The 16,209-nt window shown below is 29.5% G+C and overlaps 1 protein-coding gene across 2 annotated transcripts in view; it reads right to left on the reverse strand.

Moving 5' to 3' along the window:
• The window catches only part of LOC107442879 (uncharacterized), a 101,595-nt gene that overhangs the window by 72,872 nt on the left and 12,514 nt on the right, over positions 1–16,209 (reverse strand). For both annotated transcript variants that reach the window (XM_016056551.4, XM_016056550.4), the window contains exon 2: positions 13,104–13,167. In XM_016056551.4, the coding sequence (XP_015912037.1) occupies positions 13,104–13,167 (64 nt within the window). The remainder of the gene's footprint in view (positions 1–13,103; positions 13,168–16,209) is intronic.

Genomic DNA, 16,209 nt, shown 5'->3' on the forward strand with positions numbered 1-16,209 from the left:
ATTGCGTAGCAATTCTCGGGGGTTGGCGAGCGTTAGCGAGCAGGGGGTGGAGCCTCCTAGTATATATATATATATAATTCCACTGAGATATTTAATAACCTGCTATAATTTAAAGGAAATAAAATGTGCAAATCTTCCTATTTTTTTATTGCAAAAGTACTATGCATTTAGTTTTAAAATGTTGCATATAATTAGCTGAACTTCGTTTTTTATATTCTAAGACGAATTTATATTATTCGTAATTCGTGTTAAATTCATGATTAACTAAGTTGTTATCAATTGAAATGAAAAAAACTAAGTTCATTGCATCATTTTTTTTAAAGAAAAAAAAGGAAAGGAAAATTTTTTTCTGTTCTCTTTGGAAAAAGGTTGTACATCCCTACTTCAATTAAACGATAACTAAATTCCTTTTTAAAAAAATATTAAAATGAGAAAATACTATTAACTCTTCGAATGTGTCCCAACGTCTGAAAGTTTATGCTCTCCTATCGGAGTAACTAATTTACTTTTTCTTAGTAAAATGAAAAAAATTTCCTTCAAAAAATTTAATATTTGTTGTTGTTGTTAATTTACGTCGCACTAGAGCTGCACAAAAAATTTAATAAAATGAAAATACTATTGGTTAACCACGGCGGGAAGTTAATGCTCTCCTATGGGGGTAACTAACTCACTCACTTTTTAATATTAAAATGGCCGACCATTACTATGATCACCCTTTTTTTTCAATATATTGAATCTCACCACTACTTATATCACAAAATGTCACATTTTACAATACCATCTACCCCCTTGTCACATATCATGCAATGTAACATAGATATATGTCAGCACAGTTACAAAATAAAACACAAATTGAAGATGATATTTCTCATTTGATGTTTAAATTCTAACTATGTTTCTAACAGCATTTGTGAGCATAATAATAAGTGGATGTGAGAAAAAGTAGAAAAAAATATAAAACAAATTACATAAAATAATTCAGCTTGCTGATTTTAAATGTTTTTATTGTAACGTAAGTTTGACACGTCGCATTTCTTGTTACCCCACCCTCTTTTGTTACAAACTGTCACGATCCCATTTCCCTCCCCTCTAAGCGTGACATCAATATCAACAGCTCCTAAAACTCATACAATTATTTTTTTAAAAGAAACAACAAAATGAAAATACTGCAAACCCTTGAATGAATTCTAAAGTTCTTCAGGAGTAACTAACTCACTTTGTCATAGATAACTGGATTCAATTTTAAGAACAAATGAAAAGAAAAATACACTAATAAATTCTGACGTTGAATAGATCTTTCATCGACGTAACAAACTCACTTCTGCAGTATAGTTACATTCAAATAAATAAATATCAAAATAAAAGTATAGATCTCGAGTCTCTGAGTTTATGCTCTCCTTCTGGAGAAATCGTGATGCCATCATTAATCAACCTAAATTTAAACTATAAAACCCATACAACTATATAACAAAATAAAAATACTATAAACCCTTGAATGTATTCTAACCTCTATTCGGAATAACTGAAACACTTTAACATAGTAAACTAGATTCAATTTCAAAACAATATGAAAAGATAAATCCTCGAATAAATTTGATGTCCGGAAAATCTTTCAAAGACGTAACAAACTCACTTCTGCAGTATAGTTTCATTCAAATAAACAAATAAATAAATAACAACTAAAACTATAAAACAAAATAAAAATACTATAAACCCTTGAATGTATTCTAACTTCTTATCGGGGTAACTAACTCACTACTTTTTCATAGTAAACTAGATCCAATTTCAAAACAATATGGAAAGATAAATCCTCAAATAAATTCTGACGTCGGAGAGATTTTTTATCGAGGTAACTAACTCACTTTTTAAGTATAATTTCCTTCGAATAAACAAATAACAAAATAAAAACCCCGAGTTTGAAAGTCAAGACTCTTTCTGAAGAAATTCCAGAGCCACTATTAATTAAACTAAATTTAAATTTCAAACAGTGCTTACCTTAAAACAGCAAACTAGATTCAATTTCAAAACAATATGAAAAGATAAATCCTCCAATAAAATCTGACGTCCGGAAGATCTTTTATCGAGGTAACTAACTCACTTCTGCAGTATAGTTCCCCATTCAAATAAATAAATAAATATATAATAACTAAAACTATAAAAACAAAATAAAAAAATACTATAAGCCCTTGAATGTATTCTAATTTCTTATCGGAGAAACTAACTCACTTTTTTCATAGTAAACTAGATTCAATTTCAAAACAATATGAAAAGATAAATCCTCGAATAAAATCTGACGTCGGAGGAGATCTTTTATCGAGGTAACTAACTCACTTTTTAAGTATAATTTCCTTCAAATAAACAAATAACAAAATAAAAATATAAACCCTGAGTCTTTTTGAAGAAATTCCAGAGCCACTTTTAATTAAACTAAAATTAAATTTCACACAGTGCTTACCTTGAAACAAGTATTCAAAGTATCCAAAAGGTCTAGGAACAATATTATCTTTGGCAGAAAAAACAGGATTAACAGACATCATGAATTACAATCGAGAATTAGAATAAACTATCAATATAAAGCACACTTTAAAAAACGATTTCGACAAAACAGTTCAATAATCCTCTGAAACGATTACAATGATGCCACTGTCACACCCATTACAGTATGCTGTAATAATCATCACGGACAACAATAATAAACCGGTGTTGTATCACTGAGAAAACCGCGTGCGATCGACAAAAGTAACTGAATGCTCAGGTGACGGTCGGGTGTTCGGCCGGAAAAACATTTGGCGATAAAGCGCTCTTTTTTATTGTTTCGAAGGAATTAAAAGAACAGGTAAATCCAGAACAAGCAGAATTGTACGGTTCGATGCCACTGACTTTTATAATTAAAAGTAAATAATAAAATTATTTGAAGAGATGATTTTATGTCATCTATTATTTTTCATTAATTTATTTATTTAGAATAAAATAGTTATTGATGAAATAAAAAAAAGTTTAATAGCTTAGCTTTTGAGTAAATTATTCCTTGAACATAATTTTGAAAAAAAAACTAACGCTCTATTTTTTCAATACAATAATTGATTTTCCATTAAAAGGAGCTAATGGACAATTAATTATAAGATATTATAAAACCAATACATATTTTTATGTATATAATACTACGTACATATTATAACATATAACGACTATTATTACGAATTACATAATATAATCTCTGTTTTGGGAATAAATTCGAAGAAAAAAAAATTTATGATAGCAACTTAGTGTCAAACGCCTGCATTAGAGCAGGTTATTATTATTATTATTTATTCGTTTCTATTACTTTATCTATTTATTTTCTTAAAAAGTGCCATATAAAATTACTAACAGATTTTTTTAATTTATGACAACAAAAAAATAAGATCAATTTTTTTTTCAAGTTACATAAGTTGAATCTTAACTTTATGGGGATAAATGTAACAATTCTGACATTATCTTCACATTCCTCGACTATCACTTTAGTTTAAATAACTCATCATAAAAATAAAAAAATAATAATAATAATATAATTCATTTGAAAAATTCCTACACGGTCGACTTTTTGTATCTTTGGTTAATTAATTAATTATTCATAAAACAAAACAATAACTATAAATAACTCATCATAAAAAAATAAAAAAAATAATTCATTTGAAAAATTCCTACACGGTCAAGACCTTTTGTATCTTTTGTTAATTAATTGATTATTCTTAAAACAAAACAATAACTACAAAAATTCTTTTCTTTAAAATTGCAAATAAAAATAACTAAAACAATGCGATTTTTAGCTCCGATGTGACTTGATTGGACTCGGAAATTGAAATTAAGTTTTCTAACTGACAATTGAGCCTCTCAGAAGCCAATGCGGTTAAGTCCATTTTTTGATATTTTCTGATTTTTGGAAATTTTGATGAAATAAATAATAATCTTCTTAGTTATTAAAGGATTTACTCGTTGGTTACTTTTTTCTAGGTTAGACAACCCTTTTTTAATAGCTTCTGAATATATTGTGTAATAATTTCAGAAGCCATTGCGAATAAGTCCACCTTTTATCAATATTTTTTTGCATAAATTTCTTATCTTTTTCAGCTGCCAAAAGGTATAAGTCCTAAAATTTTTAAGATGCTGTCATTATTTCAATAAATACTTACGTTTTTATTTACACATCCTGTACATATCTTCTTTTTTTGCAGTTTACACCTCGAAAAAAGACTTTATACACTTTTCTAATTAAATTAATAAACAAAGAATTTTAAAAACTAATGTATCAAAAAACATTAATTTTCTCAATTTTTGTGTTTTGGACTTAACCGCATTGGCTTCTGAGCGACTCAATTCAACTTTAGAAAAACTTTATTTCTCTCAACAATAAAAATTCGTACAAGTCACCGTTTGTGTGTTTAACTTTAAGTTACCTTTGTTTTGCTGCGTAAAAACTGTAAGTCTTTGAAACCTGTAATTACAAAAGTGAGTAGAAAAATGAACGAGTAAGATGAATTAAAGAAATATATTCAACAAGTTTAAAAATTATTAACTCATAAATTTGTATATAAAAAATTAAAAAATAGCATGCGGGCTGCTCGCTCGGTAGCCCACCAAATGCAACTAAGGAACTGAAATTTGATGGGTGAAATTTACATTTTTATTTGTAAACATAACAAGAGTTTTTTTTTTCCTAAATTCTAATTTGTTCGAAAGTAATTGCAATTATAAGAGCTTTTTCAGCGATGTTTTCTCATTTTCTTTTTGCTGTAATAATTCGGCGAAGCCGAGCCTCCTAGTGCATAATTTTTTCTCGTGATGCCATAAATTGAAAAAAATAATTGCCTTTCTAATGCGAAGTATTCGATGAATGGCATCAGCCGCTTATTGGAACCAAAAACATTCATTCTATTAATAAAATACTCAGGTATTTTTTTTTTACACTAAATAACCTACCTAGGTTCAACTTATACATTACAAATTGAAAAAACGTGCTTATTTCTATAATCCCCTCATTTATGTCACACAAATCGGCATAATTTCTGTGAAATGCTCTTAAAATGTAGATAAGCGATAAAATTAAATGTTCTCGATCTTTGAAAGAGTTAAAATAACATCTGGTCCTCGCCGAGCTGGTCTATGAAACGAATGTTCTCTCGGGTTAAATTATATCAATGACAACGCGAATCAAGTGTTCAATTCGTGACGTAGCTTTTTTTTTTTCAAGTCAGAAATTAAATCTAAATATTTTCTTTTTAATTTTTTGTGTTCTCAATCATGATATCTTTCATGGCGTCAGCGAGCGGGCATATGATCATTTCTTTTTGTTTTCTGTTTTCATATTTTCTAATCTAGATGAATTAAGAGGCTGGGATAGCTTGGTTGGTAGAGCGTTGGGTCCATGTCAAAGAGGTCGTGAGTTTAACCCACATCGGCCGAAGACTCCCCGTGTAATAAATGGTGACTGGTGCACGTAAAATTATTTGGATCACTAAGTCCTCCCTGTTCCCATAACATATACATAACCTACTGGGGTTCTGGATTGGATATTGATAGTTCTCTGATTCAGGTCAAAATTACGATGTGGGGATGAAAGAACTAATGGATGAATGAATGGGTCCGCCCTATAAACTGTGACATGTCTGTGGCGGAAGACGTTTTCTTGGCCATAGATGGCGCCACTGAAAAACAAGAAACGGATTTTCTGTCTTAAATTTGCTTGGTTTCACCAAGCAGGCTCGCTGGTACTTGGCAAGTAGCATTAGAAACAACAACAAATAAATTAACCTGTTAGGGATCCATTCGTGTTATCATAATTTTGATTTCATTTTGTAATTTTGCCTTCATGTCAGTATGATTTTCATAATCTTAAATATGAATATACGCATGAGCAGGTTCTTTATCCGACAAATCAGTGACATTCAAGAACGAATCATCCAATTTCATGGTCAAAGAAATTACTCTAAGTCCTCGGATTCAAGAATATAAACAGGCCTCAAACGTAGCAGACAGTTTTAACCACCGTTATCATACAGACCGTTACCAGACTAAAAGAAGCAACATCCCCTCAGTGATAGCTATTAGTTAAGTTACTGATTTAGTTCAGCCTCGGTCAAGGTAATAAAGTATAAATAATCTTATTAGATAAATAGTAACATTTTATGAAGCCGCTAACAAACAAATTTGGGAGACATGAGCGCGGCGTTGGCGTGATATGCATAATCAACGTTGGCTGTCATAGGATTTAACCTTCAGTTACGACAACAGGTTTATTTGAAATAGCCACCAAAACACGGAAATTTAATTACAAAACTCAATGTAATCCATAAATTCTTCATGAACCTGATTAGGAAAGGTTATGTATAGTAAAATTTTTATGAAGCTGCAGACAAACAAATCTGGGAAACCTGTGCGCTGCGGCGTATGTGTAATAAGCGACTGTGATCATACGCGTGAGGTCTTAAAAAGCAACAGCAGATGGATTTCTCAGATGAACCACTCTTCCTGTGAACGCACATCAGTTATCTTAGGTAGGTTATCAGCTTCAAAAGAAATAACTCTAAGAAAGAAAAAAAATACAAAATAAATAAACGCGATCAGTGAAGTGAGATTGGAGTCGTGGGTGGTTGCTTTCTCCTTGGCGAGATTTCAGTCACCCCTATCGGTTTGCTTTTATCGTTCGATTTTCTGTTCCCACAAAAGATAATTTAAACAGACATGAAATAAAATTAAAAAAATTTTAAACTCCTCTCACACCTTTTTTTTTAAATTATATAAACATAAATTAATTTACAGTTCAGCAAACAATAATAAATGGTTTTTGCTCGTTCCGCAGTGACAACATTTCGCATTTTTTTGATAACTTTTAGTAAAACTAAATAACAAAGGGTATTTTTTTAAAGTGTTTTTCAAAACACTTCAGCTTAAAAAAAAAAAAAAAAAGTTTTTTACTAGTTTTACATTTGAGGAAAAATATGTTTTAACTATGTATATCATCATACCGTAAAGAATTATCTGGGCTTTAAAAGGACCAAATAATTAAAATATTTTATAAGTTATTACTCTGTTTGTGAAATCGCTCAACTTATGCGATTTTTTTTCCACGTAGATGAAAATTATTAAATTCTATGAATAACTCTCAGATTTGCAAATTTTATGAGCCTTCGATAATACAATCTTGAAATTTTGCACCCAAGCTAGAAAACAAGGGAGTTCCAGCTGGATCAAGCTTTGTGAAATACTAACTTTCGTAGATTACTTTTTGATGGAACTAACCCGCATTTGCGTTACATTGAAAGAGAAACCACGAAAATATACCCACGGTTAGCCCGACGGCAGGGGATTCTAACAGGTCATTCACATACCACTCAAGATATTTTACGTCACTGTGGTTGGTGCGAGCCGGGAGCAGAGTTCATATCAACCAGCCACCACTGAAATTCGAACCTGGGTCTCCTCAAAGGAAGACGAACGCTCGATACCCTCTGAGCCGCAGGGACTCACTCTAAGAGCATATGCAGGGCCCGTGCTAAGCATTCGCGACTTTGCCAAATGCGATAAAATCGTAAATTCGGTGAAATAAATTGCGTTTTGGCGAAAGTATAGGCGAGCGATTTTTTTTTTACCGAAAAGATAAATATAAAAAGAAAATTATAGATTCCCCTCTATCCTAAAATATATGTCAGTATGAATTTTTCTGAAGAAGTTTTGTATTTTTTTTTCGATTACAGTAATTTCTGTTAGATACATCGCATAACTAATTATATTAAGTTCAGATAATATAAGAAAAACATGAGAGGTTATGCAAGCATAAAAAAAAAACCGCAAAATACAGACACGTCCGTTGCCGGGCCACACGATATCGCGTGACGAAACTCCTTACTTCAGTATGTATCAATAAAGCTGATTAAGAGAAAACTAAATACGTATCATCAACCAACTATTTTTGCTGAAATAGTATGTTTTTTCATGTTTCGTATGCTATCTCATAACAGTAATATATTGTTTATTAAAATAAACCTATCGTAAAATTTAAAAACTAAAATGGTTGCTAAAATAAGAAAATTTAATTTTGATTTCATCCTGATAACTTACCATTTTTCAATGATAGATAAAGTATAACCATCTGCTCTCAGTTGGCAATGAACGTGTTAAACCCCTCCCGAATTTCGGTAAAGAAAATCTTTGTGAGTAATATAAAAACCCATAAATCAGAATTATATAATTCAAATAACTTATCGTTTACCCTCTATCGCAAACATATTTATTTTTTAGGAATACAATCACGGCAGTAAAAAAAAAAAAAAAAAAAAATAAGCTAGACAGTGAAAAATCTTTTGCGCAAGCCCTATATATTTTATTTTAAAACCGTGGATGAACAGCCTACCTAATTTTGAGTTTACGACTACCAATGTTCTACTCACTAGCCTTGTCATTTTGAACCTAAACCAGAAGACACGGGAACTCCTGCATCAAGTATTAGGAGAAATTTGATTTCGTGGAATACTACTTGTTTAAGAAACTAACCAGCATTTGCGTTACATGGAGAGGAAAATCACTAAAACCTCCTACTGTTAGACTGGCGGCAAAGAGACTCTAACCTATGAACCGTCTACCACTGGGGATATTTAACGTCAGCACTGTGGTCAGTGCGAGCCGGGTGTAGAATTCGTATCGACCAGTCATCGCTGGGATTCGAACCCGGGACACCTCATTCGGGGGCGAGCAGTCTATCTCCTGAGTCACCACGGCTCCAAGCCCCGTATATAAAGAATTTTCTAATTAATTAAAATTTATTATTTAACATTTGCACTCGCCTAGCAGCCTATTAACCCTTTAATGGGCCATTTATTTCTAGTAAAGGTAAATTAAAGTATTTTTGGAATTGAACTGTTGAATTGAAGTGACTTTTATTTTTCTTTATTTATAAAATAAATTTTATAAATGTTACAAACTTCAAAAGGAATTATGTATTTTATAACTTTTTTTCGTTTTTTTAAACTAACAAACAGTTACCAATTTTATTCAAACGCACTTCAAGAAAGCTGAAGTTATTAACAAACGGAAACCTAAATTAAAAGTGGTAAAAAAGGATGGGAAGTATACTTCCCACTGCCTTCGAAAGGGTTAAAGTAGTTTTTCAATCACTCGTCAACCCAGCGGCAATCTAGACAATAATAAAATAGCCAATTTTTTCTAATTTTTAATTGCTATAATTAATTCCTTATCATTTGCACTTAACCTGTAACCTACTAAAGTATCACAGTCAAACTGCAAATTAGCAAAATATAAAAAATTATTAAAATGATTGATTCATAACATGACGCTACATCTCCAATTGTAATACAGATGTAATAAAACTAATATAACTCAAATAATAGTTTACGCATTAAAAAAAAAAAATTGCTTCCATTTTTTTTCCCGAAAAAAAAAAACTCATATGAAAAGCAACCTATTGTATGATACTCAAACCAGCAATTACATGAACGCAAAATAGCATTCAATTAGAACATAAGTTATTTATAAAAAACGTAATAGACAAACATTTTATTCTTAGACATCCGAACAATATTCATTCACTAGGTCACTGACCAAACTTCAAAAACAGAGACTAGCATTTAATGCCGTTCTTTAACTAGCCGCATCACTGACAGCAAAAGCGACATGAATGCTACTGCCAAATTACATATATTAAAATCTAACCAACATACCACCGGGATCTTCAAGGTGTAATCATCCGGATATAGGCTTTCAAAATGAGTGCAGTTATATTGCAGGAGGAGAAAAAGCAATCTAAATGATTTTTTTCCCCTTCATATTCTTTCACAAATATCCTCCAATGAAAAATTATACTCTTGCTTTATAATAAAACAAGTTAAAGCTGTTATATGAATACACAAAAAACTCATTTCAGTAAAAAAACCTAGATGATGTTGACTGTTGCCAGCTATCACGCAAATCGAATTTGAAAAAAGAATTACGGCAATTCTGGAACTAGAATTAATTTTAACAATCATGCAATAATGACTGGAAAGACTGGAACACAAAATTGTTTAACCTTCTATAGACCGTATCTTTTCAAAAATCGTGTAGCTGGAGCTGGCTATCTCTCTTCCCTCCCCCTCTTCTATTTATTTATGCCTTCTCTGGAGAGCATGTTCTGTATTAGTTCACGGGAACATTAAAAATGCTTAATTTATTTATTTAAAAAATAAATAAATAAGACTCAAAAGTGTTGTAAAGACATTGGTTTCTGACTCATTCATTTGAATCTCTGTATTATAATCATTTTAAAGTAATATTTAATGTAAATTCCTCACATAATTTATTGCTATATAAAAAACGAAACAGTTACTATTAATCGTAAACACTATGCAAATGCATTCCTTTTTCAGGGTGCGTAGCTAACTTATTCAACAAAAAGTAAGCACCTTTTAAGCACTTTTCAAGCACTCAAAAAATATTTTTAAGCACTTTAAAAAAATATCATAATTAGCATAAAATATCACTTTTGGCATTGCTTATGACAATTGTCAAAAATCATGAAATTTTTAATCATGTAAAATGAATGTTGCTTTCATACGCTACGGACTGACAATACGCCGAAATAAATAGGGGTTGAATTAATTGTGAAGACGTTTGAATAGAACAATGTGAACTGTGTCTTTTGGCATAATTCGAAGCGAAAATCAACATAGTAAAGAAAAAATCTCATTTTGAAAAAGGGAAAATTAAGCATATTTTAAGAACATCCAATGAAAAAAGCGCCCTTGAAGGCTTTTAAAAAACGAAAATCGAAAATAAACACCTTTAAACACTTTTTAAAAACGGTACGCACGATGGTATATTACCAAAAATGAAAAAATTTTACAATAATGAATAATTGTAGAATTTAAAAAAAATAATAAATAAATTTTAATGAAAAACCAGTGGAGTTATGCCGTATACTTTTCGTACACCTCCACTTTGCCCTTGCTTACATCTTTCTTCTTTTTTTCCTTATTCTTACTTATATTATGAATCAAAGGAGAAACGAATGTTTTACAAAAAGAAGAAGCAAAAATTTAGCTCCATACCTTCAAACAATAAAAGTTTACGTCTTTCATGGGCATCGCTGATAGGGGGAAGGAGGTACATGTTCCCATACATAATTATAAATTTACATATAAAGAAAGTTTGCAGTAATCATCTTTCATTTAAATTCATCACAGTATTAAAAACGAGACAGGGACAAAAACTTTTGATTTTCTAGGTAGGAGAAATTGAGCAGATTTAAGAAATTTTTTTTTTTTTCTTGTGTGTGAAATTTAGAGAATGTGTACATTAATTCCATCCCCCTTTTTATTCCATTACAACTGTAATGGTATATTACTAAAAATCAAAAAATTTTACAATCATGAATAATTGTAGAGTTCTTTTAAAAAAAATAATAATAACATTTTAATGAAAAACCAGTGGAGTTACGTCGTAGTCTTTATGTACACCTACACTTTCCCCTTGCTTACTTCATTCTTTATTCATCTTTTATTTAAATTCATCACAGTATTAAAAATGCGACAAGGACAAAAACTTTTAATCTTTTAGCAGAAATTGAGCAGATAAGAATTTTTTTTCTTGTGCGTAAAATTTAGAGAATGTGTATGTTAATTTCATCCCCCTCAAAAATATGTTAATAAAAATCAATTAACATCAAAAAATTTATTTAAATAGTTTTCTGAATAAGGAAATAAATGTATTTATTATTTCATGGGTAAAAAATGTGGTCTTCTAATGATGTTAATACTAATTATTAAAAGTTAGAAAAGCGCTGTTTATCAAGAATCTTCATAAAAGAAACATCAAAATCCTTTCCCATCAATTTTAATTCAATAAAATATAAACATATGTTAAATTTGAAACACGATGTGAGTGAACTTGCGATAGAGTTTTAGAAGTTTTTAAATGTATTTATTATACAACTTTTCGTGCTTTAATTTAGTGAACAAAATGATTGCATTAAAAAATGCATAAGTTATGGTGCTGCCATCTACTTTGTAGGATTATACCAAATAGTTTTAAAAATACAGATAAGACTTCATATGTCCTATTTTATTTAATTTTTGTTTATTATTATTTTTTTCTTGTTTATTTTTTTTTTTTTAAATTTATTTTTTAATTCCTTTTTGTATTTTTTAAAAGCTAAATTTTTAAATTTAGTGTACTCCTTATTCTAAGACAACAAAAACAAATAAATTTCATAAATTTTTACGTCGGAAATAATTAATGTTTAAAGAAACAGAAACTATGTGCCGCCTAAAAATTTATCAAATTTCAAAATTTATAACTAGCTTTAATTAATAAGAATTATTATTTTTCTTAACCGTAAAATGTCCATGGCAAAAATTTGCAAATCAGAAAACCTCAAGAAAGAAACTTCAGTGCTGCCATCTATTCAATTGATATAACAAACAAAGAAATCAATCATGTTTTAAAATTGAATAAAATATTTATGGAAAAAAACAAACGAGATAGAACAACGCAAAAATTAAAAAGCATCTTTTCATTTAGCATAAATAGAAAAAAATGTTAAAGAACATATTTTTTAAAACAAAATGAATTCCAACAAAAAAGAAGAAAAAATAGAAGAGAATCAAATTTTTTCATACCTAACAAGTTAAATTTCATCATATATTGGATAAAATATTTTGTTTTTATAAAATCCTTTTCAAAACGAGCAAGCATTACAGAATTTTAAAAAAATATTTAAAAAATAAAGTATTGAAACCAATAGAAATGAAAAATCATTGAAAAGATTGTGTATTTTATTTTATTCTTTCTACAATTTTGCAATGGTATTTAAACATTTTTAAGAGAATTCAATATTTCAATTCAATAATTTTGCAATGGTGTTTAAATATTTTGTAAGCCAATTCAATAATTCTGCAATGGTTTTTAAATATTTTTTTAAGAGAATTCAAAAATTTTGCAATGGTGTTTAAATATTTTTTAACAGAATTCAATAACTTCAATATTTCAATTCAATAATTTGGCAATGGTGTTTAAATATTTTTAGGAGAATTCAATAACTTTGAAACTGAGCCAATATTTTAAGAAACACATACCTTGTTCGTCAATGCTTGTTTGATCGGTTTCTTTCACTGGCAATTTTGATCCAGAATTTTCTTGCTAAAATGAAAAATAATTAATTAATCATAGTATCAACATAAACAAACATATGAACAAATTTATCATTTCTAGTCAAAATAATAATAAAATGCATTAAAGTTTTAAAAAAAATTATTAATGAAAAAAAATTTGATTATTAATTGAAAGTGAGAATCTCGAATCGAACGAATAGTCTCGTGAACAAATGTCAACAATATACTTATCGTAATTTTGCATTCTTCAGTACTTGCTCAATAAACAAAAAGCTTTGAGCAAAATTCTTTAATAGGTAGGAAAAGAATAGAATGAAACACAATTAATAGAGCGAAACACAATTTACTAATTTCTCTTTCCCCATGGAGATAAAATTTTATTAGTTTATATATTATCTTCTTACTTGGAAAAACAATAAAAAAAGACTAATAGTGTTTCATTATACCCTGCATACAGAACAAATGAAACACTCCAAACAATACAAGAAAAAAAAAATCGGTTTTCACCAAACATAAACGATTTTATAAACATTTTACAACGCAATAAGCTAAATACAAATAAGCAACTTAATTAATAAAATACAAAAAGTAAATATCTTACGAGATTATGGGACCTGCAATTAGCAAATAAAACTGGGGATATTTAAATTCATTTTCCAAAAGTATCTTGCTCTGAAATTCATTTTTAATTTGTTTGCATGAATGTGGCGCCGCTTAAAGGCTGCGCCCTTGGGACAAATGATGCCCGCCCACTGCATATAGAGTAATGTAGAATCCAATTATGTTATAGATCAGATGTCCCAAAAAGACTTAAGAGGTTCCGAGAGCTCAATATTTTTTAAACATTTTGGAAACATGTAATTATATTTAGATCCAATCAATAATTCATTATTTGTTTAATATTTCGGCTGTATTTATGAAATTATTTAAAGTAAAATGACAATAAAAAAGAAGTATAATATTTTTTTTAAAAATACATTCAGAATTTTTCTACTAACAATGCATTGGACAAATTATGAAAAACGCATGCATCTATAGAAAATTTGGATTAGTATTTTCCCTCGCTCTTTTCATATCAAAATTAAATAACTAAATTCGTTAATAAAGAAATATGTTTCCCAAATAACCATTTTCAACGTTTACAATAGTTCTCTTAATTTTTAATCCGACAAAAACCATAGTTCGGCTTATTTTATTCATTTTCAGCTTATGTACATGAACCAAAAATAAACTCATTGCTAAGTCATACTGCAAATTCAAATGTCAGACATAAAACCTAATTTTAAGATAATTAATGATAAAACGATGAGAAAATTCCGTTCTTCTTATTAAATGTTTTCAAAATTGTCTTTATGTACGCATTATATACTGTCGGGGTTCCGCCGAAAGACGGTAAATCATTTAAGGTTCCATAGCCGAGAAGAAGTAGGAACCGCTGTTATGGATGGTGTAGCAAGCTCGATACCGCCTAAATTTCCGGGTTACTGCTTCCGTTGTATTTTAAAGTCATTTGGCATCATTGTGTTTTGAGATTCTTGCAAACGTGGTATTTGATTACTTATTACTTGTGTTTACAATGCTAACAATACTTGTGTTTAAGTGTTAACACTAACGTAAGATGATGCACAGCTTGAAACAAGAACAAACAGTAATAAACAAATGCAAAGAGGCCAAATCAGTGCTGCCAAAAAGCGAGTTATTCAAAATCTAGCAACCAAGTCACCTTTTTAAACAATCTATTATATATAATTCTCTTACGTGGCTCCCAAATTTTGGCTGTATTTCTTTTCCGCCGGTGGCAACGTTTGCTTTGTTTTGAAAACACCAAAGCATTCTGCCTTTTAATGATGTGTTTCTGATCTAATATATATAATTCTCTTACGTGGCTCCCAAATTTTGGCTGAAGTACTATGTACAACTAAATAAGATTCTTTTCACAACACTTAAATATTTACTTTATTTCCTTCATTCATAGAGAAAACAGTCGGCAAAGAATTCTGTTAGGTTAAAAAACATTTCGCTAAAAAAAATAATGAATTCTAAAAGAAATAAAAATAAACAACTTAAAAAATAAAAATGCTGTTGCCAGCCATAGAATTTTTTGAAAGTTAACTTAGCAACATAACTCAAAATAACATAGAAGCGCAACTAGATCAAAATTATGATACCTGAGCGCTTGACGTAACAAATCCTTCAATTCTAAAAGTGATGTATTGCCAAATGCCCAAATAAACAATTGTGTTCTTAAAAAAATTCGATAAAAAGTTTTAAATAAACAATCTACTTCTACAACTGCTTCTTGAAGAACTTGGCTCATTGATTAAAAATTATGTTTTAATTTTACAGTACTAACTTTACTTCGACTTTCATTATTGCTATGACCCTCTTTCATTACATTTAACAACTTCATGCTAAATTTGAGGACTTTAAGTTGTTTTGTGGTTGAATACTGACATTTAGAAATGTGTACATAAAAAAAATAATACTTAGAAGTTAAGAGTTGCATCAGAAAAATTTGAATTGTTGACATTGAACTTAACAATGGAAACAATCGTTTTTGTGAAAAATTGAATTGTATTGTTGACATCAAAACTAAAAATATTGTGTCTCAACTTAACAATACTACCTTAATTTATACTTTAGAATTGCCTCGGAGAAATTTGAATTGTTAGCAATGACTTAAACAAAAAGTTTTATTTTAACTGACAAATACTATATTATAATTTTAACTTTTTCTATGACTATACTCATTTTCTTACTCTTTTCTTTGTTTTGTATACATTTTATTTTTTTGTGATAAAATAAAAAAACTTATAGTTGTTCTGCTTCTGAACACTGATGAAAACACAAAATGATGGGCTTCATCAATAACCAAAAATATATACATTTATTTTACAAATTCCACATTATTAAGGTGGCGCCCTTCAGAGAATTAAAAATACAAAATTATCTTCATCAAAGCCGATGCTTTACCTCCGGCGTTCAGTGGCAGACTACTATTTCGTATTGTTTTACAACATATGGCTTTAGCCCTCTGGTGGGAAAGACTTTAAAACAAAACTTACAATAG

This window comes from Parasteatoda tepidariorum, chromosome 4 (genome assembly GCF_982258835.1).
Source record: "Parasteatoda tepidariorum strain Cologne lab strain chromosome 4, Ptep-v5.0, whole genome shotgun sequence".
Lineage (NCBI taxonomy): Eukaryota > Metazoa > Arthropoda > Arachnida > Araneae > Theridiidae > Parasteatoda > Parasteatoda tepidariorum.